General features: G+C 40.5%; 1 protein-coding gene across 2 annotated transcripts in view; it reads right to left on the reverse strand.

Annotated features, from left to right (window-relative positions):
* LOC139459771 (laminin subunit beta-1-like) overlaps positions 1-25583 on the reverse strand; it is a 61590-nt gene that overhangs the window by 7110 nt on the left and 28897 nt on the right. For both annotated transcript variants that reach the window (XM_071241434.1, XM_071241432.1), the window contains exons 9-21: positions 23957-24136; positions 22274-22411; positions 21433-21597; positions 16146-16470; positions 14246-14476; positions 13605-13759; positions 12978-13100; positions 11592-11762; positions 10512-10775; positions 6499-6645; positions 3943-4118; positions 1587-1803; positions 122-303 (exon numbers count right to left, since the gene is read on the reverse strand). In XM_071241434.1, the coding sequence (XP_071097535.1) occupies positions 122-303; positions 1587-1803; positions 3943-4118; positions 6499-6645; positions 10512-10775; positions 11592-11762; positions 12978-13100; positions 13605-13759; positions 14246-14476; positions 16146-16470; positions 21433-21597; positions 22274-22411; positions 23957-24136 (2474 nt within the window). The remainder of the gene's footprint in view (positions 1-121; positions 304-1586; positions 1804-3942; positions 4119-6498; positions 6646-10511; positions 10776-11591; positions 11763-12977; positions 13101-13604; positions 13760-14245; positions 14477-16145; positions 16471-21432; positions 21598-22273; positions 22412-23956; positions 24137-25583) is intronic.

Here is a 25583-nt window from a genome sequence, read left to right on the forward strand (position 1 = left end):
ACCGGTATAAAATCTCCGGGGGGAGAGTTTATACCGGGACACCCCGGCCTTCTCGTCAGAGGGAATTGAACGAGACGGACAAACACAAACAACCTGGCTATCCACAGCTCTGGCCACGTACCGTGTAGTCCAGCCTGGACCTGTTGACCGACAGCCTAGCTATGCGTTCTATCGCATCAACGGTGGCCATGATGTTGGTCACTTGTGAGGAGGCGTCCGACGACAGGGACATCAGGTAAGTTTGCACCCCTTTCAACGACGTCACAAGCGAGGTCAAGGACGTCCATATTTGTTTCAGTGGTCCTAAACGTAAATACAATGTTAGCATGTACAATTAGTCTCACATATGGCAATGAGTATGTAAGTGATTATGTATATATGTACCTAGGCAAAATGGTCCCCAGCAATCTAGTATTGTAGTGAGAGGCGAAACAATTAGATCGTGTGCGGTCATTATTCCACCACCCCTGTAATAGCCCACCATCACAGCTCTAAACCACCATCCCATCACTTGCCCATAATCCCAACACTAACCCACCACCACACCAATAGCCCACCATCACAGCACTAAACCACCATCCCAATACTTGCCCACCATCCCAACACTAACCCACCACCCTAGCAATAGCCCACCATCACAGCACTAAACCACCATCCCAATACTTGCCCACCATCCCAACACTAACCCACCACCCTAGCAATAGCCCACCATCACAGCACTAAACCACCATCCCAATACTTGCCCACCATCACAACACTAGCCTACCACCCTAGCAATAGCCCACCATCACAGCACTAAACCACCATCCCAATACTTGCCCACCATCCCAACACTAACCCACCACCCTAGCAATAGCCCACCATCACAGCACTAAACCACCATCCCAATACTTGCCCACCATCCCAACACTAACCCACCACCCTAGCAATAGCCCACCATCACAGCACTAAACCACCATCCCATCACTTGCCCACCATCCCAACACTAACCCACCACCCTAGCAATAGCCCACCATCACAGCACTAAACCACCATCCCAATACTTGCCCACCATCACAACACTAGCCTACCACCCTAGCAATAGCCCACCATCACAGCACTAAACCACCATCCCAATACTTGCCCACCATCCCAACACTAACCCACCACCCTAGCAATAGCCCACCATCACAGCACTAAACCACCATCCCAATACTTGCCCACCATCCCAACACTAACCCACCATCCTAGCAATAGCCCACCATCACAGCACTAAACCACCATCCCATCACTTGCCCACCATCCCAACACTAACCCACCACCCTAGCAATAGCCCACCATCACAGCACTAAACCACCATCCCATCACTTGCCCATAATCCCAACACTAACCCACCACCACACCAATAGCCCACCATCACAGCACTAAACCACCATCCCATCACTTGCCCATAATCCCAACACTAACCCACCACCACACCAATAGCCCACCATCACAGCACTAAACCACCATCCCAATACTTGCCCACCATCACAACACTAGCCTACCATCCCAACACGAACCCAACACTAGCTCGTCACCCCACCACTCACCCACAACCCACGTACCTGACGCCGCATGGATGCTCTTGATGTTGGCAACTGCCTGGTCCCGCTTCGTGCTGGCGCCACTCAAGGTCGAAGTCGCTTCTTGAAGGCGCTGCTGTATCAGCGGAAGGTCTGAGCTGTTGCCAGTGTTGAGGTCAGAGGTCAAGGTCACCAGTGTGCTGTTAAACTGGTCGATCAAGGTCTGAGTTCTGGCTTCCTCTGCGTTGGCGTCATTCAACTTAACAGGGATGAGAGAAAGAGAGTTGGATTTTACGCTGCCCTCAACAATATTCCAGGAGTTTCCGGTACCAGAAGAAGGCTTCACATATCGCATGAATATGGTGTAGCGAACGGTGCCTTTGGTGTGACAAGCGAACGCTTTAACCACAGGGCTACCCCGCCGCCCTATTTAAACTGAATGCAGGAAGGACAAAAATGATTTTTTTCTTTCCATACAATAAAAGTCAAGGCCATATACTTTTTAACCTACATGATAATTTAAGAAATTTAGTATTTGACATGAAAGAAGATATTGATTAAGACAGTACAAGTTGGATGGTTGGTTTGTTGTTTAACGCCGCACTCAGCAATATTCCAGCTATATGACGGCGGTCTGTAAATAATCGAATCTGGACCAGACAATCCAGTGATTGATATTATGAGCATCGATCCACAAGTTCATGATACTGAAATCATCTTAGGCCACATGGATTTCCTATGAAGGTGGCAAACTTGTTCAGTATAGTCATTCCTATACAAAATCAAGGTTCAAAAGGACAAAAGGTTAATTGTCTTACGAAAATATCTTATAACGTTAAAAATTTAACATTTCTAGTGGGCAAAAAATGGACCCTTCATATCATACATAGTCCTTGAAAATATACTGTTAAAGTTCTGGGGACCAGTCCCACTGATATGGGTCCTTTAAAATTAGCTGAACTGTTTAAATGGTTTTGTAGAAAGAAACGACAGGGAATAATCAGTTACGATAAATAACTCAACGACTTTGTCGTACATTTCAAGTTACTACTTCATACAAGTTTCAAAACTAATATCTATACTAAATATTTTTTTTATTTATGTATGGTCGTGCATATTTATTTTTTTTAATATCGTATGCTCAAATAGCTTTCTTAAATTGTTTTTAAATATAACTTTGTAAAAATATCCAATCTCATTAAAATCATATCTAAGTTCTCGCTGCCGCTAAACAAAGATCTGAGGACATCCCATTACGGGTCGCGTTAGAACGACCTTTCGCGAACTTTGACCGACCACTGAAACGACTAACAAGAAGTCGACATCATCCAATTAGAAAGCAGCTTTCTCGAGCTTTATGACACTTCCATTTTGACAACGCTTGAAAAATATGTCGACACAGTTCTCGATTAAAATTAAACTGTACAAACGAGCATTCCGGAATGTCTAATATATAATTGCGACTGTATGGCAGTGCTTCCTACGTACTGTGCAACGCCTCCTCCGTTCAAATGTTTATCTCACGGGAGCGAGAGTTATAATTTTGATGGAATCAGTCGTACGGGCCGGAATACCCCGTTTTGAATGTTTTCGAGATTGCATGATTAGAAAACACATTCCGACTGTCACTTTCATGATCTGGTAAGCGACGCTTTGATTGGTCGGATGAAAGGTAGTTCTGACGTGACCCGTAATGGGATGTGCTCAGATCTTTGTTTAGCGGCAGCGAGAATTAAATCTGACTTTAATGAGATTGAAAAAAAACCCACTAAATTGTGAATATATTAACTTGGTCTCGTCGCTATATGGCTGAAATAATGCAGATGGGACGTTAAAGGTTAACTCACTCTCTCACTCACTCACTCACTCACTCACTCACTCACTCACCCACTCACTGCATATTTAGTTATAACCTACCTGCTGAAAGATGCCTGCGATACACTTAAGTTCCGTGAATATGGCGAATAAAAGCTCATGTCCACTAAGAAATATGGTCACAGCGGGTACATGTATGTGATAATAACTTTCAAGGTAACAATTTGGTAGCCAGGGATGCCTCATTGGTATATAAGTATTTCGAAAACTCTCAACAGTTAACGATGACCAATTACTACATCTGTAGGCTAATAATAAATTTTCTGAACAGTCCGCTACCCATAACATAACATGAATACTGTAACACACATTTACAACACTGACCAGTCAAAGTGCTTCGATCACACTGTGGAACGAGCCCTTGGTCTAGACGTATCAGTGTCATGTGTGAGACGGTTTTAATCATACACTGCTAGATAGTGTACGTAATAAAACAAAACAAACAAGTCGGGTTTGATGTACTGGAAGTAGCTCGCCAGAACTGCTAAATGGGCCGCAGTTAGCCCCGTTCCGTTTTACTTACGAAGTTGAGAAGTCTGGAAAGGGATCTCGAAGCGTTGTCCACCCGATCAACAAAGTTGCCAAGTCTCTGGGTATCATCGTTTGTGGTGAGATTGGTCAGTGTGTCTGTCATGTTGGTCAGCAGTCCACGCAGTTTGTCCGCCTCCTCCATCACCAGCTTGTAGCACTGGCCACACTCTGAGACAGGGACAAAGGTCAAGGTTAACGAAACACATGATGTCAAGGCTTACGGCGTTGCGTCAACATTGTGTTAGTGTGTAGGTTATGTATAGCTTGACCTTATTTCGGGATAAAAGACATGAATGATAATGTGTATTGGTTTATGTGCACAATATAACCGAAATAAAGCTCAGACTCATTCACTCAATCTCACTCACTCACCCATTCAATGATTCATCTCGTCGAGTTCTGCAAAGTATAAGTGGTTGCGGTTGTTTTCAAACTGACCTACCTTGACAACCCGAAATTGTGAGAGTATGGTAGTTTTCATATAGACCAACCTTGCCAACCCGACACTGTGAGAATATGGTAGTTATCTTATAGACCGACCTTGACAACCCGACACTGTGAGAGTATGGTAGTTATCTTATAGACCAACCTTGACAATCCGAAATTGTGACGATATGGTAGTTATCCTATAGACCTACCTTGACAACCTGCCCTGTGAGAATTTGGTAGTTATCTTATAGACCTACCTTGACAACCCGACACTATGAGAATACGGTTGTTATCTTACAGACCTACCTTGGCAACCCGAAATTGTGAGAGTATGGTAGTTTTCATATAGACCAACCTTGCCAACCCGACACTGTGAGAATATGGTAGTTATCTTATAGACCGACCTTGACAACCCGACACTGTGAGAGTATGGTAGTTATCTCATAGACCAACCTTGACAATCCGAAATTGTGACGATATGGTAGTTATCCTATAGACCTACCTTGACAACCTGACACTGTGAGAATTTGGTAGTTATCTTATAGACCTACCTTGACAACCCGACACTATGAGAATACAGTTGGTATCTTACAGACCTACCTTGGCAACCCGAAATTGTGAGAGTATGGTAGTTATCTTATAGACTTACCCTGACAACCCGACACTATGAGAATACGGTTGTTATCTTATAGACCTACCTTGGCAACCCGAAATTGTGAGAGTATGGTAGTTATCTTATAGACCTACCTTGACAACCCGACACTATGAGAATACGGTTGTTATCTTATAGACCTACCTTGGCAACCCGAAATTGTGAGAGTATGGTAGTTATAATATAGTCCTACCTTGACAACCCGATACTGTGAGAGTATGGTAGTTATCTTATAGACCAACCTTGACAACCCGACACTATGAGAATACGGTTGTTATCTTATAGACCTACCTTGGCAACCCGAAATTGTGAGAGTATGGTAGTTATATTATAGACCTACCTTGACAACCCGACACTGTGAGAGTATGGTAGTTATCTTATAGACCAACCTTGACAACCCGACACTATGAGAATACGGTTGTTATCTTATAGACCTACCTTGGCAACCCGAAATTGTGAGAGTATGGTAGTTATCTTATAGACCTACCTTGACAACCCAACACTATGAGAATACGGTTGTTATCTTATAGACCTACCTTGGCAACCCGAAATTGTGAGAGTATGGTAGTTATATTATAGACCTACCTTGACAACCCGACACTGTGAGAGTATGGTAGTTATCTTATAGACCAACCTTGACAACCCGACACTATGGGAATATGGTAGTTATCTTATAGGCCTACCTTGACAACCCGACACTATGAGAATATGGTAGTTATCTTATAGGCCAACCTTGACAACCCGACACTATGGGAATATGGTAGTTATCTTATAGACCTACCTTGACAACCCGACACTATGAGAATATGGTAGTTATCCTATAGACCTACCTTGACAACCCGACACTATGAGAATATGGTAGTTATCTTATAGACCTACCTTGGCAACCCGACACTATGAGAATACGGTTGTTATCTTATAGGCCTACCTTGGCAACCCGAAATTGTGAGAGTATGGTAGTTATCTTATAGTCCTACCTTGACAACCCGATACTGTGAGAGTATGGTAGTTATCTTATAGACCTACCTTGACAACCCGACACTGTGAGAGTATGGTAGTTATCTTATAGTCCTACCTTGACAACCCGATACTGTGAGAGTATGGTAGTTATCTTATAGACCTACCTTGACAACCCAACACTGTGAGAGTATGGTAGTTATCTTACAGACCAACCTTGACAACCCGACACTATGAGAATATGGTAGTTATCTTATAGACCTACCTTGACAACCCGACACTGTGAGAGTATGGTAGTTATCTTATAGACCAACCTTGACAACCCGACACTATGGGAATATGGTAGTTATCTTATAGGCCTACCTTGACAACCCGACACTATGAGAATATGGTAGTTATCCTGTAGACCTACCTTGAAAACCCGACACTATGAGAATATGGTAGTTATCTTATAGACCAACCTTGACAACCCGACACTATGAGAATATGGTAGTTATCTTATAGACCTACCTTGACAACCCGACACTGTGAGGTTATGGTAGTTATCTTCACACTTGTCACACTGCCTTCCGGTCACATGAGCAGCACACACACACTGCCCGGTCGCCCTGTCACATAACGAGCCTGCCGTGGTTCCGGGTGTGGAACAGTTGCAGTCTGGGAAGAAGCCAATGCAAGTCAGGATAAGGAAGCTTTAACACTGAACTACATGTCTCTATACACTTAACTGTATCTTAATGTCCATTTAACTACATGCCTCTATACACTTAACTGTATCTTAATGTCCACTAAACTACATGTCTCTATACACTTAACTGTATCTTAATGTCCTCTTAACTACATCTCTCTATACACTTAACTGTATCTTAATGTCCATTTAACTACATGCCTCTATACACTTAACTGTATCTTAATGTCCTCTTAACTACATCTCTCTATACACTTAACTGTATCTTAATGTCCTCTTAACTACATCTCTCTATACACTTAACTGTATCTTAATGTCCTCTTAACTACATGCCTCTATACACTTAACTGTATCTTAATGTCCACTAAACTACATGTCTCTATACACTTAACTGTATCTTAATGTCCATTTAACTACATGCCTCTATACACTTAACTGTATCTTAATGTCCTCTTAACTACATCTCTCTATACACTTAACTGTATCTTAATGTCCTCTTAACTACATCTCTCTATACACTTAACTGTATCTTAATGTCCTCTTAACTACATCTCTATATTCACTTAACTGTATCTTAATGTCCAATTAACTACATGTCTCTATACACTAAACTGTATCTTAATGTCCTCTTAACTACATCTCTCTATACACTTAACTGTATCTTAATGTCCATTTAACTACATGCCTCTATACACTTAACTGTATCTTAATGTCCTCTTAACTACATCTCTATATTCACTTAACTGTATCTTAATGTCCAATTAACTACATGTCTCTATACACTAAACTGTATCTTAATGTCCTCTTAACTACATCTCTCTATACATTTAACTGTATCTTAATGTCCATTTAACTACATGCCTCTATACACTTAACTGTATCTTAATGTCCTCTTAACTACATCTCTATAATCACTTAACTGTATCTTAATGTCCACTAAACTACATGTCTCTATACACTAAACTGTATCTTAATGTCCTCTTAACTACATGTCTCTATACCCTTACCTGTATCTTAATGTCCTCTTAACTACATCTCTCTATACACTTAACTGTATCTTAAAGTCCACTAAACTACATGTCTCTATACACTTAACTGTATCTTAATGTCCACTGAACTATATGTCTCTATACCGTTACCTGTATCTTAATGTCCATTTAACTACATGTCTCTATACACTTAACTGTATCTTAATGTCCCCTAAACTATATGTCTCTGTACACTTAACTGTATCTTAATGTCCTCTTAACCACATCTCTCTATACACTTAACTGTATCTTAATGTCCTCTTAACTACATCTCTCTATACACTTAACTGTATCTTAATGTCCACTTAACTATAGTCTCTATACACTTAACTGTATCTTAATGTCCTCTTAACTACATCTCTCTATACACTAAACTGTATCTTAAAGTCCACTAAACTACATGTCTCTATACACTTAACTGTATCTTAATGTCCACTGAACTATATGTCTCTATACCGTTACCTGTATCTTAATGTCTATTTAACTACATGTCTCTATACACTAAACTGTATCTTATTGTCCATTTAACTACATCTCTCTATACACTTAACTGTATCTTAATGTCCATTTAACTACATGTCTCTATACACTTAACTGTATCTGAATGTCCTCTTAACTACATCTCTCTATACACTTAACTGTATCTTAATGTCCATTTAACTACATCTCTCTATACACTTAACTGTATCTTAATGTCCTCTTAACTACATCTCTATAATCACTTAACTGTATCTTAATGTCCACTGAACTACATGTCTCTATACCGTTACCTGTATCTTAATGTCCATTTAACTACATGTCTCTATACACTAAACTGTATCTTAATGTCCTCTTAACTACATCTCTCTATACACTTAACTGTATCTTAATGTCCATTTAACTACATCTCTCTATACACTTAACTGTATCTTAATGTCCTCTTAACTACATCTCTATAATCACTTAACTGTATCTTAATGTCCTCTTAACTACATGTCTCTATACCCTTACCTGTATCTTAATGTCCACTGAACTATATGTCTCTATACCCTTACCTGTATCTTAATGTCCTCTTAACTACATGTCTTTATACACTTAACTGTATCTTAATGTCCTCTTAACTACATCTCTCTATACACTAAACTGTATCTGAATGTCCTCTTAACTACATGTCTCTATACACTTAACTGTATCTTAATGTCCACTGAACTATATGTCTCTATACCATTACCTGTATCTTAATGTCCATTTAACTACATGTCTCTATACACTAGACTGTATCTTAATGTGCTCTTAACTACATCTCTCTATACACTTAACTGTATCTTAATGTCCATTTAACTACATCTCTCTATACACTTAACTGTATCTTAATGTCCTCTTAACTACATCTCTATAATCACTTAACTGTATCTTAATGTCCACGAAACTACATGTCTCTATACACTTAACTGTATCTGAATGTCCTCTTAACTACATCTCTCTATACACTTAACTGTATCTTAATGTCCATTTAACTACATGTCTCTATACACTAGACTGTATCTTAATGTGCTCTTAACTACATCTCTCTATACACTTAACTGTATCTTAATGTCCTCTTAACTACATCTCTATAATCACTTAACTGTATCTTAATGTCCACTAAACTACATGTCTCTATACACTTAACTGTATCTTAATGTCCTCTTAACTACATCTCTCTATACACTAAACTGTATCTTAATGTCCTCTTAACTACATGTCTCTATACACTTAACTGTATCTTAATGTCCTCTTAACTATATCTCTCTATACACTTAACTGTATCTTAATGTCCATTTAACTACATGTCTCTATACACTTAACTGTATCTTAATGTCCACTGAACTACATGTCTCTATACCGTTACCTGTATCTTAATGTCCATTTAACTACATGTCTCTATACACTAAACTGTATCTTAATGTCCATTTAACTACATCTCTCTGTACACTTAACTGTATCTTAATGTCCATTTAACTACATGTCTCTATACACTTAACTGTATCTTAATGTCCTCTTAACTACATCTCTATATTCACTTAACTGTATCTTAATGTCCACTAAACTACATGTCTCTATTCACTTAACTGTATCTTAATGTCAATTTAACTACATGTCTCTATACATTTAACTGTATCTTAGTGTCTTCTTAACTACATCTCTATATACACTTAACTGTATCTTAATGTCCCCTAAACTATATGTCTCTGTACACTTAACTGTATCTTAATGTCCTCTTAACTACATCTCTCTATACACTTAACTGTTTGTTAATGTCCTCTTAACTACATCTCTCTATACACTTAACTGTATCTTAATGTCCACTTTACTATAGTCTCTATACACTAAACTACATCTTAATGTCCACTTAACTATAGTCTCTATACACTAAACTACATCTTAATGTCCACTTAACTATAGTCTCTATGCACTAAACTACATCTTAATGTCCACTTAACTATAGTCTCTATGCACAAAACTACATCTTAATGTCCACTTAACTATAGTCTCTATACACTACACTACATCTTAATATCCACTTAACTATAGTCTCTATACACTAAACTACATCTTATGTCTACTTAACTACATGTATCTATACATTTAACTACATCTTAATGTCTACTTAACTACATGTATCTATACATTTAACTACATCTTAATGTCCACTTAACTATAGTCTCTATACACTAAACTACATCTTAATGTCCACTTAACTATAGTCTCTATATACTAAACTACATCCTAATGTCCACTTAACTACACCACTCTATACACTTAACTGTGTCTTAGTCGTTCCTTACCTATACATCCATCAGCGCCGAGACCCCAGAACCCATCAGCGCAGGTATCACACGAAGCTTCCACAACATTAACAGAGCAGTTCTCACACTTGTCCCCTGTTGTCCCGTTACGGCAGTTCAGACAAACCCCCGTCGTCTCGTTGCATTGCCTTTCACCGAAAGTCCGCCCGTTGCAGTCACACGCAATGCACATGCCGAAACGAGTATCATCTGGCAAGGAGGCAGATCGCCAATTACCTGCACTGCACTTCTCACAAGACAGACCTGAAAATGTTTGGCAAACCTTTTATAAGAACCCTGGTTGCATGTGACTGATATTGCTTGTCTCGATTCATAAAACTGCATACAGAGGTTGCGGTAGTTTTCAAATTGACCTCCCGTGACAACCTAACACTGTGAGAGTATGGTAGTTATCTTATAGTCCTACCTTGACAACCCAACACCGTAAGAGTATGGTAGTTATCTTAAAGTCCTACCTTGACAACCCGACACTGTGAGAATATGGTAGTTATCTTATAGTCCTACCTTGACAACCCGACACTGTGAGAATATGGTAGTTATCTTATAGTCCTACCTTGACAACCCGACACTGTGAGAATATGGTAGTTATCTTATAGTCCTACCTTGACAACCCGACACCACTGTGAGAATATGGTAGTTATCTTATAGTCAGTCCTACCTTGACAACCCGACACTGTGAGAGTATGGTAGTTATCTCGTAGTCCTACCTTGACAACCCTGACACTGTGAGAGTATGGTAGTTATCTTATGGTCCTACCTTGACAACCCAACATTGTGAGAGTATGGTAGTTATCTTATAGTCCTACCTTGACAACCCAACATTGTGAGAGTATGGTAGTTATCTTATAGTCCTACCTTGACAACCCGACACTATGAGTTTTAGTAGTTATCTTATAGTCCTACCTTGACAACCCGAAATTATGAGAGTGTGAGACCTATCTTGACAACCTAACACTGTGAAATTATGGTAGTTATCTTATAGTCCTACCCCTACACCCTCTCCCCGCCAACCGCCTCTAACACTACCATGTATGAAGGTAAGCAATTACAAGGACTCACCACCAACGTTGTCTGGAGCATTACAAGTACAATTTTCTACAAAACTGGCGCCAAGTTGTGCCGTGGCGCCAGCGGATGCTGCTGCCGTTACCATGGCTACAGTTGACACGTCTGTCCGAGTTGAGTTTATCTCGTTTTTGAACATCAGTTGTGTTATAGATGAGAGGATATCTGAAATAGTATGACGTGTGTGTCAAACAGTGTGAGCTGACCCATATGTTCCATACTGAAATGGCTGAGCATTCGGAAAAATGAATGTTTTAATATGGCTGAGTGAGTGAGTATGGTTTTACGCCGTTTTAGCAATATTCCAGCCATATCACGGCAGGGGACACCAGAAATGGGCTTCACACATTGTACCCATGTGGGGCACTGGGTCAAGGTCTTCGGCATGATGAGTGAGTGAGTGAGTGAGTATGGTTTTACGCCGCTTTTAGCAATATTCCAGCAATATCACGGCGGGGGTCCTTCGGCATGATGAGCGAACTCATTTACCACTATCGCCCCAAATCGAATAATAAATGCACATTACTGATTTGATTCCGTGAGCATCATGAGATGAGAGACACTATATCTCGGCGTATCCACAAGGCGATCATAGGCCTTGAAGTTTTCAAAGATGTAGAAAACTGTTAACAATTGTTGACGATGACGGGCGAGACACACATGGTATACCGGGAGCGTATTCAACGTTGGTGACACATAAAAAACAATCTTATATACAGCCATAATAAACATATATACTGATACACCATACCAGTATGTTAAAATGTTCTTGAGTGGGTTTGTGGTGTTACTGAGGAGTGACCATGTCGACTGTAATGTTTTCTCATAATTATGTGTAGAAATAGTTTTAAATATACGTTTTCTTCCATCTTTCACGTGTCCTTATTTACTCGAATTCTGTAGATGTAAATATTTATATATAGTGAACGGTTTAGTAAAACTAGCTGAACAGTTTGGTAGAACCAGCAGTGGTAGTACTGAGTAAGTGAGTATGGTTTTACGCCACTTTTAGCAATATTCCAGCCATATCAAGGCGGGGAACACCAGAAATGAGCTTCACACATTGTACCCATGTGGGGAATCGAGCCCAGGTCTTCGGCGTGACGAGCGAACGCTTTAACCGCTAGGCTACCCGACCGCCCCAGCAGTGGTAGTAGCTAACACTAGGCTATCATGACTTTGTTGTGCGGACGGGTATAGTGAATGAGTATAGCTTTACGCCGCTTTTAGTAATATCCCAGCAATATCACGGCGGTGTACAGCAGGCATTAGCTTCACACTTTATGAATCCTTTTGGGGATTCGAACACTTTAATCACCAGGCTACCCCAACGCCCCTAAGATGTTCTAGGACTGAGAAGTAATCATGGGCTTGACTTACTGTACATGGCGTGTGACGAAGGATTCTGGTTGTTGAGGAGCCAGTTCTCGGGTAACAGTCGTGTTTCGATTACGTTCCTCCCTGCTGTAGTCGACGCCGAGTGCCTGTAAACCAGTTCCGCCCCTAGCAGACGGAGGTGGAAACGAGGTTATAGGAGTGGAATTACCCAACACAAGGCAGAATCACGGTACTTGAACAGAACAAGGCGTTTCATGTTATAGTACTTGGTTTAAAGATCCGTCGAATTAATGAAATTATGACAGATGTAGAATTTCAGTGCACAGCCTTATTTAAAAACATGGTGTCATTCAGTTTTAATGATCCGTTGGTATTTTTTTAACCGCCCTTTTGACTTTTATGCCCTCGAGACTGATTGTTCACTGGCGTTGACGTTTTATATTCTGAAACGCCCAAATAAATTAATTTCATTTAATATCGAAAGGTCTTACAATAAGAAAAGAACGACATGGCATAGCCCGGGAGGGATCTGAGAGAGATATTAAATACATTGATGGGAAACATTACATATACGATTGTTTTGCTATTATTTGAAACAAAAGTGTCAAGTGTCAAAGAAATCATTAATCACTGCTACATTTATTGTATTGGACACGTGTCCAATCTTACCAGCTCCTCGCACAGTAATGAGCGACTCCTGTGAGACATTCCCCGCCGTTAGGAACATATCAGCAATGATGAGTTGGCCATAAGAGGAGCTTTTGTCTCCAAGGTAAGCTTCCGGTGCAAGAATGTTACTTCCGTTGACGACCCATCCAGTAGTTCTACAACACACACATTGGTCGTGAAGGAACATTGTTACGTCCTTTATAACAGAACTGACTTATCGTCATTTTTTTCGGGTTAAAGTGAGTGAATGGGTTGGGTTTACTATTCCAGTTATATCACGGTGTGTCAACTTAATGTGGGAGGAAAGCCCGAAGTGATGCAGGTCTCAGACGTTAACCACTTCGGTGAAATCCACGAGCATTGGTATGGTGCTGACAAACCTTGAAACATAATCGGGGCGAACCGGAATTCGAACCCACAATCATAGGTTTCTTGCGTGCCCAAGGGGCGCAACTCTGCACAGCGAAATGCGGCGCTTTAGACGACTGGGCCACCCGTGCCCCCCGTCATAGAAGCAAAGTCGATTATCAGATTTATCAGATCATAGAAAAATCTTTATGGCGATATCTTACATGTAAATTAATGAAATTGTATCTGATAATAATATTTTATGTCATGACATTGTATCTGATAGTACTTACGTGGCCGATGTGATGTTGTACTCGGTAAAGCCGTCAGCCGCTGCACAGACGTTGCTATGGTTGAAGCAAAAGCAAGGCTGACACCCTCTGGGATTGTACCCCGCCAGGTTAAAGAATCCTTGTTTACATTGATTGCACTTGCTATCCTGGACGTTGGCCTTACAGTTGCACACCCCGGACACAGGGTCACAGGTCAAGGCCGTGCTGCCATTAGGGTCACAGTCACATTTCCTGAGGTCATAAGGTTAAAGATTCAGGTGTGGTTATTCGCATCGAAACAAATGGCTGAGCAAGCATGTTCTACCTCGTACCCACCATGAGTGACGTTTGAGATGACGATGCTAACGATCTCTTACTTGTTTGTTTGTTTGGTTATTGTTTAACGCCGCACTCAGCGATATTCCAGCTATATGTCGGCGGTCTGTAAATTATCGAGTCTGGACCAGACAATCCAGTGATTGACACCATGAGCATAGATCCACGCAATTGGGATACGATGACAGTCATCAACCTAGTCAGCGAGCCTGATCACCTGATCCCGTTAGTCGCCTCTTACGACAAGCACAGTCAACTTCGACGGCAAGCAAGGGTTGCTGAAGACCTTTTCTAACGCGGATCTTCACGGGTCGCTGACAGTCTCAACAAATTCAGATCTCTTACTCCTATACGACACGTCAATGCGTGAAGATCTAAGTACACCTTATCTAGTGAAGGTCGCGTCAGATGAACCCTGGGCGAACTTTGACCGTCCAATTAAAATGATGGATGCGTGGGTTCGTGAGCCAATCAGATGTCAACTTTCCAAACGATTCGGGGTTTTTTTCTTTACTGCCACAGAACACAATTACTCTTGATACCAATGTTGGTGAAGGTAGCGCTCAGAAACGACAGGATATATGATATGTTTTTGGCATTCGGCATTCGGAGTACCACTGTTATATTCGTTTTCGAGATACAGAAATCAGATATGTTTGTCAGAATGCTTCGTTCACTCGTACCGAACATTAAGTAGCATCGGTGCTGATTGGTTGATAAGAAAGTGATCTCCTATTAAGGCGTCCTCAGAACTTCAGGCAGAGAGGTATCGAAGTAAAACATCTGACTTTAATGATACAGCTCTACAAATGGCCCTATCAACGATTCCTAATGTCCTGCTTTTAGGGAAAGAGCGAGGGGAAATGTTTTGTTGTTGTGTTGGGTTTTTTGTTTTTAAATTTACATATTATTCAACCAGGGATAAATGAGGTAAGCACTGCAGACAGTAATATTACATATTTATAGCGGTGGGTCGTAAATACCCCAATCTGGCTTGAGGAATCAGTACACAATTGGACAACATCAATGGTATAAACAGACACACGCTGTGTACGATGTCCACATCTAATTCCTTTTCTTGGTTGGCACCATGGGATACTGGCACCTATTCCAAAGGCTGTCAGTGGGGACCAACAGCTTGAGAGTGCCAACCTATGCTACAATCTAAGAGCCAACAACATTTCCAAGCGTTTCCCGGTAACAGAAAACTGGAATGGCTAAACCATTATTACTTGTATACCATTCTTCAAAGTTTGGAATGCAAATGATAATTAAACATAATCCCCCAGCTTAGCTACGAGTTATGTCCCTCCTTACTGACCAATCAGATTCCACCTCTCATATTACTTGCATTTGCTTCAAACAAAATGGCGGCGCACAGTCAAAACGATCTGATTGATAATTAAGATCTATATATGTAATAAAACGGGTTAAACCACTGCTCAGATAGAACTATCAGTGATTATCTGAAATAAAATGGGAAGATAACTCTGCCGCATATCGTCCTAAATATTTAGAAATCAGACCTTTATCTTCATGAAGCTTTGGGGTTTTTCAAAGTAGTTTTCAAACAAACAGTACTTACTGACATCCACTGGCGCTGAAGCTGTAGTAGGAGTCTGCGCAGGCGTCACATCTCATTCCACTAATGGTTGGCTTACACGGGCACTGTCCAAACGCGCTACACTGCGTCTCATTAATATTTGTTCCAGTGGCATTGCACCCGCATTCTACGCAGCCACTCGGTCCGTAACCATAGTGATCAGCCAGACATGCGCGGCACTGTCTGTCTGTGTTGTTCCCGTTTGCATCCATCTGCCCAGCAACAGCGATATTCTGGAGACACTTGCATTGGCCGGTGGTGCTGTTACAAGCGCCATTGACAGATCCATAGGGGCCGCAATCACAGGCTATAATAGAACCATAGCACGGGAGGTATATATACTTACTAAAGGGCAGATCACACATTCATTTACCATTACCAAAAGTTATTCGTCAAACAGATAAGAGTTTGAAAATAAGGAATTGGGCAAATCGTAAAAAGATGTGAAGATAACAAAAATGGCAAAAAATGAAATACTACCGAGTCCTGTTTCCTGTTTTGTTCAGGTGATTGCAGCAGCTATCGTGTTCTTTGCGGTTTTGTTTTGTTTTAATTTACATCATAAAATAGAAGAAAAACAGAATTCGTTCTCAAATACAAAAATAGTTGTTGCTGGACATTACGGATGATCTGAAGAAATATGTTGTTAATTATTTATATTGTTCGACGTCCTTTCATTATGAAAACATTTACTATCTTACAAACATCACACACACATGCACACGCACACGCACGCACACACACGCGCACGCGCACGCACACACACACACACACACACACACACACACACACACACACACACAAATACACACGCAGAATTAGATTGGTGGTGCCTAAGACAGAGCCGGGTCATGTACAGCTGTTGCCACTCAGTAACATGTTGTACTTCTGTTTCCACCTTTGTGCAAATGCACTGCAGAACATCTTCCACCTTTTCAAACAAAGACAAGAGCCAAGTACAACTGATGGTTTAATGTATTAGGGAATTTGTATTTACCGTACACGTATTATTATACAATATGACGAATGATATAAACTACCAGGCAAAAGAAAACATACACCCATGTTTGATGGCTGGTAAAATGTGACAAAAACCCATCCTTATTTTTTTTTTGTAGATGGTGACGTATTTGATGCGGGTATCATATGCGATATTTCATGCATGATATCAATGAGGATTGCGGACAGTGGGGTAGCCTAGTGGTTAAAGCGTTTGCTCGTCACGCCCAAGGCCTGGTTTTATTCCCCTTATGGGTACCGTGTGTGAAGCCCATTTCATGTCTGGTGTCCCCCGCCGTGGTATTGGGGGAATATTGCTAAAAGCGGGGTGAAACCTTACTCAATCACTCTCTCAATGAGGATCTCACAAGAGCTCAGCCTATAAACGGTTTAACTGTCAAATTCAAGTTACCAAGTGTATACTTTCTTTTGCTCGACATTGTATACCCTGCTATTATATTATATATAATATACACATTGTCATGATTTTCACATATTGATACGAATGATGACGTATGGCATGGACTCATTGATGCGATGTATAGTTCATTTGTGACATTTTTGTATATGACGTCATTACCATGTTATCCAGCCTTGACGTGAAGATCAATGCGTGCAACGTTAAGTACGAAGGACACATTTACATACAGTGTGCCCGATTGCATGTCGACAAACACGCGTGTAAAAGTATAATACTATCATACAAAACAACATGAATATTACAGGTTTTAATTAATTTCCTGTTTTACATCTTACACCATTTGTTTTACTATCATAGAATTACTCCCTTTTATACTGAATTTGATAAACAATGTCCTTTCACAGTAAATGTTTGTTAGTTGTCTAACGCTGCATCCAGCAATAATCCAGCTATATGACGGCGGTCTGTAAATTATTGAGACTGGTCCAGAAAGTCCAGTGATTGACATCATGAACATCGATCCACGCAATTGGGATACGATGACATGCATCGTCATGACCATCCGATCCCGTAAGTCGCCTCTTACGACAAGCGCAGTCGCCTTTTACGGCAAGCATGGGTTGCTGAAGACCTATTCTACCCCGGATCTACTATCAACTTTTCTGGTATTTTGTTTATTTTAAGACTAAATGTCACATGTCATTACCAGTAAAGACTTACTGACAATGTGTAGATTTCGATGGAAAATTGATAAATTGGATCAGTTTAGTATCATGTGTTAAGTTGTCATTGTGTCTTGTGACCATTATCAACCTACACAGTCAACTAATGTTTCAGCATAAAAAAGTAAATGGAATGGTATTATGATTTTTGCTTCAAGATCGATTCTTTTTTACATACTGTTTTCACAACGTTTGTGTACTTTTTGACTATTAGGCAAATACAGGCTGAAAAAAATGTTTGCTTCGTTCAGACTAGAGGTTCATTACGTTTATAATTGTCTGCACGTTTTCTCTATATTAACAGTGAAACCCCCTCAGTCCGGGAACCCGTCAATCCGGACACCGATTTTGTTTGGAACATTTGCTTATGTACTAAGGACATATAACTCCTTATATACTACTTGAAATAAGTTAAAGAACACCCGATTATTACATATTACTACAGTTAATCTGGCATGGCCATAACAGATTTGGCAATAGTAATTGTAATTGCAAGAATCGGGTGTTCTTAAAACTCTCTTAGTAGTATATAAGAGATTTTATCCAGACTTTCGTTAATCCTGATAATTTCGTCAGGAAGAATATTGTCCAGATTAAGGGGGGTTCACTATATATTGTGTCCCTTGGGCACGAAAAAAAACTTGGATCGTGGGTTCGAATCCCAGTTCGCCCTGGTTGTGTTTTTAGGTTTGCCAACATCATACACGTGCTCGTACTTTTCACTAAAGTGGGTAACGTCTGAGACCTGCATCACTTCAGGCTTTCCTCCCACATCAAGCTGACACACCGTGAAATAACTGAAATACTGTTAAAAGCGGCGTTTAGCCAAACTCACTCACTCACTCACTGTATGTGTACAAGGGAGAGAATAGGAACATGACGTTTCAAACAACATTACATGTGTGTTTAAAAAAACGAAACCTCTGACTTTACACAAGAGAGCCATTAAGTTCATCGTAAGAATCATATCCGGCAAAGTCCCCATTTTTACGTTGAAGAAGATCTTCGTTGAAACGATTGTCATCGACAGCTGTGTTGTACTCATCAACATTATTTTGATTTTCGTCAGCGAGTTTCACCGGTTTAATACTTCTAAGTTTCTTTCGCTTCGGTTTGCTTGGTGCTGATGGCTTTGACACGGTTATAACAGGAAGTGTAAGTGGGTTATCGGACTTGAATGTGTCAAAAGATGGCGGAGGAGGGATGATGTCGGACGGCAACGTCTCTACGTCACATGTTCTCATCTCCATGTCCTCTGTCGGTAATACTTCGTCATAATCATCACCGTACACTCCAATACTCCTCGTTTCGGATTGTCCATCACTGAATTGTCTCCCTTGAGCAAAGAAGAACGCAGGTATATCGCCATCCCCCAAAACCGACCTTGTTTCTGACAGCGAAGGGGAATAACTCATGTTGGCATTACCAGCAGAAATCCATGTTAGCGTACGATCACTAGTTTCCTTGTGGGTGTGATTTCGCGGGTCATGTGACCCTAGGTTGCCCCCGGGACCTTTGTTAATAACCCGGATGTCCTTCTTCCCAGGTTCCTTCATAAAACAGTTGAGATGACGTGATATGCATCCTGGGTGTAACCAAAGAAAGGCTATGCATGCGAGAAACATCGCACACAGGGTAAGTCCCAGTGCCATAAACAAGCCGATGGTATCAGGATGATCTAAGAAAGCTTCTGACTTGGGTGTTGTTGATGTAGGGGGAGGTAACTCTGGACAAGGCCATGACGGACATTCTGTAGAGAAAGAGAAACATACCTGTGCCTCATATGCAGTAGAACATTTACGTTAATGGTTGTTTCACTCAGTTATCTACCTCAGATTCACCCTCATTACGTTTCTAGGCTTGTCAGCACCATCCCTGTACATGAATGTTTAACCAAAGTGGTAAGCGTCTATGACCCGCGTCGCTTTGGGTGTTCCTCACATATTATGCTGGTACGGTAAAAAAATGTTACCCCGTTTGAAAGGCGTTACCCAAACTCACTCGGGGGATGATAATCGAGACTAATTTGGGATAGAATCTGCGGATCGTAACAATGGCACATAGATATCTAGTGGATAAGCACATCCTTGCACCTAAGGGAGGCAACTTTGCACGTCTTGTAGTGACTCCATACACCAGTGAGCCACGTGTCAGTTATCCATACATTGTAAACGTGTATTTCCCTTTAATCATAAAAAACGTTGCAAACATTTAGGGTGTCCGGAGTAACGATGTTCGGGTTAATGGGGATATACCGTGTGTTGATAATATATCTTTGTAATAGAATTTCGTCCTTAAACATAAAATTCCCTTTGAGCTTCAAATGTCATAAATTCCATAAATTCCAAAATTTCACGATTGAGCATGCTCATCTATGGTTGTTTTATCAGTGTTGTTCAAAGACCTTGTGAATCGAGACGTTACATGGGAACAACAACTTTATACACCCCTGATAACTGAGGATGAGTACTGGGTTAAAACTTACTTGCTTCAACAAAACGACGACGTCCTCATCTTCTGTTCTAGGTGACGATCCTCAGAATGGCATTTATTGCCGGAATATTTTTTGGTCATTATAATCCCAAAACAAGAAAGAGTTGAAATGACATTCAACTGTATTCTTAAACCCTCTACCAATGAAAGCATGCATTTAGTTTGAATCTTACAATTGTAGAAAATATGACAAGAAATGGATATCAAAAATGGGGAAAAAATCACAAAATCGAACACCACACATTTTAAGTAGTTTGTAAAAGAAAAATATGTTACTACCCTACAGAGAATAACGCTTGATTTTTAAATAGGTAAAATGTTGTGAATTCAGAGCAAAATACGATATATTTAAATATTTGTTTGTGCGTGCGTGTGTATGTGCGTGTTGCTGTATATGTACGTGTTTGACAGGTCATGATATGTTTTGTTTAGACCTAATTCGACGGTAAATAATGTGAAAGATTTCTAATCATTTCAACTACTTTAAGCTGATCACCGTTGCTCAGGTTTACAGGACTGCTTCGTATTCTAATAACCGTTAGTTCGTTATTTCCGGAGTTTTACTGACTTCTCCCAGCAAACGTTGAGTGTCATACTGTGCTCTGAATTCACGAAGACATGAAGGGAAACTCACGTGTACATCCACTCGACGTGAGACCGAAGTAGCCGGGCAAACAGACGTCACAGCGGCGTCCTCCTACCCCGGGCATGCACGTGCACTGACCACCAAGAGGAGCGCACGTGCATTGGCCATTTTGACACGCGCTATTAAGGGTTCCAACAGGATTGCATTGACATGCTGAAAAATATATATTCTTGACTAAAGATACAAAATACCTTCTGCGAAGGCGTTTACACCGAAAGCATTCGTAAAATCATTCGTGGCGAACTCGTAATTTTCCCGGACAGGCCGAATAGCGGCTCGAAGCTTACGGTATTCTACAGTATGATTGAACACATTTAACTGTAACATGGGTATATATTCGTAGATGCAAGATGTAAAATGGAAGCTTATTCGTGGAGGATTCTTTGACATGAAGTCATACGTATATTCCAATTGGTTTGTCGTATTTTCGCACATAACATTCATCGATTGGAAGTGAGTCTTCTTGCAGGTGACGGAAAGGTTCGAGTGGTGACTGAATTACGAGTACCCAATGGGTCTACTGGACATTCACTATCAATCAGAACAGACTAGACCCGTGAAGATCCGGGGTAGAATAGGTCTTCAGAAACCCATGCCTCCCATAAGAGGCGACTAACGCGATCGGGTAGTCAAACTCGCTGACTTGGTTGATACATGTCATCGTACCCCAAATGCGTTGATCGATTCTCATGATGTCAATCACTGGATTGTCTGGTCCAGACTCGATTATTTACAGACCGCCGTCATATAGCTGGAATATTGCTGAGTGCGGCGTTAAACAATAAACAAACAAACAAACAAGCAGATTAGCCTAGAAGCCAGCACTCACGTTTCCCCTCCTTGTACACCTCCGCCGACACCGTGTACAGCACCTTCCGGCATGTTTCGTTTGTAATGGCAGCCTTGCGTGACGACAGCGCTGCCAACTGACCCATGCATGTGTCTGTGTACAGGGTAGCATCGGAGCCTGTGGAAGCACATATGAAAACATCAGAATGGTATCCTGGAGAATGGTGCAAGACAAGTGAAAAGCTACTGTGCAGGGCTAGGAAACTACCGCCTGCTTATCCATGGTCAATATATGAGACTGAGTGGTTGATGTTTTACGCCGCAGCTATCAATATTACCACAATACCATGTCATCAGGTAAATAATCGAATTCAGACCATATGACGTCAGATATGACGTATTTTATACAATCATGAACCATTGTTAACAGATATAAACTATTATTTACAGGTATGGGCTATTGTTTACAGGGATGAACTATTGTGTACAGGTATGAGCTATTGTTTCATATAGATATATTAATGTATAAAGTTATCAACCTAACTTTACATGTATGAACTATTGGTTACAGGTATGAACTATTGGTTACAGGCATGACCTATTGTTTACAGGTATGAAATATTGTTTACAGATATGAGCTATTGTTTCATATAGATATATTAATGTATAAAGATACATTAACCTAACTTTACATGTATGAACTATTGGTTACAGGTATGACCTGTTGTTTACAGGTATGAACTATTGTTTACAGGTATGAACTATTGTTTACAGGTATGAGCTATTGTTTACAGGTATGAGCTATTGTTTAGTGGTGGGAAATATTGTTTACAGGTATGAACTATTGTTTAGTGGTGGGAAATATTGTTTACAGGTATGAACTTGTGTTTACAGGTATGAACTATTGTTTACAGGTATGAACTATTGTTTAGTGGTGGGAAATATTGTGAACAGGTATGAACTAGTGTTCACAGGTATGAGCTATTGTTTCATATAGATATATTAATGTATAAAGGTATAAACCTAACTTTACATGTATGAACTATTGTTTACAGGTATGAACTATTGTTTCATATAGATATATTAATGTATAAAGGTATAAATCTTTGCATGTATGAACTATTGTTTACAGGCATGACCTATTGTTTACAGGTATGAAATACTGTTTACAGATATGAGCTATTGTTTCATATAGATATATTAATGTATAAAGGTATCAACCTAACTTTACATGTATGAACTATTTACAGGCATGATCTATTGTTTACAGGTATGAAATATTGTTTACAGGTATGAACTATTGTTAACAGGTATGGACTATTGTTTACAGTTACGAACTATTGCTTAGGGGTGGGAAATACTGTGTACAGGTATGAACTATTGTTCACAGGTATTGACAATTGTTTACAGGTATGGACTATTGTTTACAGGTATAAACTATTGTATAATGCAGATATTAACTATTGGAAAAAGGTATCAACTATTGTATACGTGTGTGAATTATTGTAAACCTGTGTTACAGCTGTTTACGGTGAGGTAGCCTAGTGGTTAAAGCGCTCCCTCGTCATGCCGAAGGCCCGGGTTCGATTCCCAACATGGGTGCAATGTGCCCATTTCTGTTGTCCCCTGTCGTGATATTGCTGGAATATTGCTAAAAGCAGTGCAAAACGCAGCTGAATACGACTCATCTATGAACTATGTACTGGCAGATATAACAACTTACTCCTTTCTGTTGTGATTCTGAACACTTGTCCGCTGTTATTGAGGGAAGGGAGGAATATGAGGGAGTCGATGAGGGTGGAGTTGGTGCCGTTCACGTGGTCTGGGAGGGTCAGCTTTAATGTGTATTGACATCTCCTGTCTATGGTCACGGCTGGGCTTGCCATCGCAGCAGTGGATTGACCTGGCAAAACAAGACGTGGCCATTCAGTGAATGGGGTAAGATAATACCATTGGCGAGAACAGTCAGACAGGCTATAGTTCGTGAGATGGGTTTAGAGTAATTCAGTTACAACATAACGATGTTCCCACCTGTTTAACATACAAGCATGGTTACATTAGAGATGTAGATGTAACTACAGTGGGGTCTTTTTCATGCTTCTCGTTCAGTGCGAGTGTGTTTGAGGCAAAGAGACTATGGCATTTACAAAAACCCTTTAAATATTTTCATTATCATCTTCATCATCAGTGACGGGTTAGAATTGATCCCATGAAACATATGCTGTAGCCAACTTAATAGTCAGGGCGGTCATGTTCGGCGACTTGTGTCATCGTAAAACGAAGGCGTGGCTCGTTGCTCATAATATCAATCACTGGTGTGTCTGTTCCAGAGAGGCCGCCTTCATTAAAGCTCGAACAAACACTAACAAACAACTACAGTTTGTTGATACGAGTAAATTATAATTTAACGTCGCATTTACAATATCTGAGCCATATAGGGGGCTAACTTAGTGATTAAAGCGTTCACTCGCCACGCCGAAGGCCCAGGTTCGATTCCCAACATTGGATTCCCCGCCGTGATATACTTGGAATATTGAAAAAAACAGCGTATAATCATACTCAATCACTCAGCCATAGAGAGACCCGGGAAAACACCTTTGTGTGACACAGACTATGGACTATTTTGGTATTTCCGCATTTGATAATTTACGGTTTATATTAAAAACCGGATAAACCGAAATGTTTTCAGAGGGCCTCTGGGTTTGTCTGTTCTTGATATTCAGCAATTTTATTTCACCTAATACAAGGTTTTTTTGTCAAAAATATCGAAAGTGCTTATTTTAGTGCATCCTCTATATCTCCAGGGCTAGCATTTCGGTGAACCCTAGATCCATTTTCGCGGTTCTTGCGATCGCATATTACCCGTATTTAAAACTCGTATTGCCTAGAAACCAAAGTCAAGACAGTGTTAATGGAAATATGGACATCCTTTCCATCCAAAAGATTTTTGAGGGCTTTCGAGTCAGTGAGTTTTTCAAAATTGAATTTCTCTCAAACTCCAACCAAACATTGAGGCTGGTTTGTAACTCGCCTTCTGATTGGTTCGTCAGACCTTTTAGCGTAGCCAATCAAATTGACGAATGGAAATCAAGGGCAGGTTATTTGAAAATTGAGTCTCGGATCAGTGTAGGTTTACCGTATGGCGAGCCTGGAGATTTAGACAATGATTTGGGCGAGGGGACACAAAAGTCGTATAAAATGTCAAAGGATCCGCAGATCGCGTATTCGAATCCACATTACGCCCTTATTATGATCTGTCAACACTATACCCATGGTGTCTGCAAAGTGAGTTACTTTGACCGTTAGTACGCCGCCATATAAAACAGTGTTCAACACAGCGTTAAGCCCAC

Source organism: Haliotis cracherodii, unplaced genomic scaffold, assembly GCF_022045235.1.
Source record: "Haliotis cracherodii isolate W230 unplaced genomic scaffold, xgHalCrac1.p SCAF_13, whole genome shotgun sequence".
Classification (NCBI taxonomy): Eukaryota; Metazoa; Mollusca; class Gastropoda; order Lepetellida; family Haliotidae; genus Haliotis; species Haliotis cracherodii.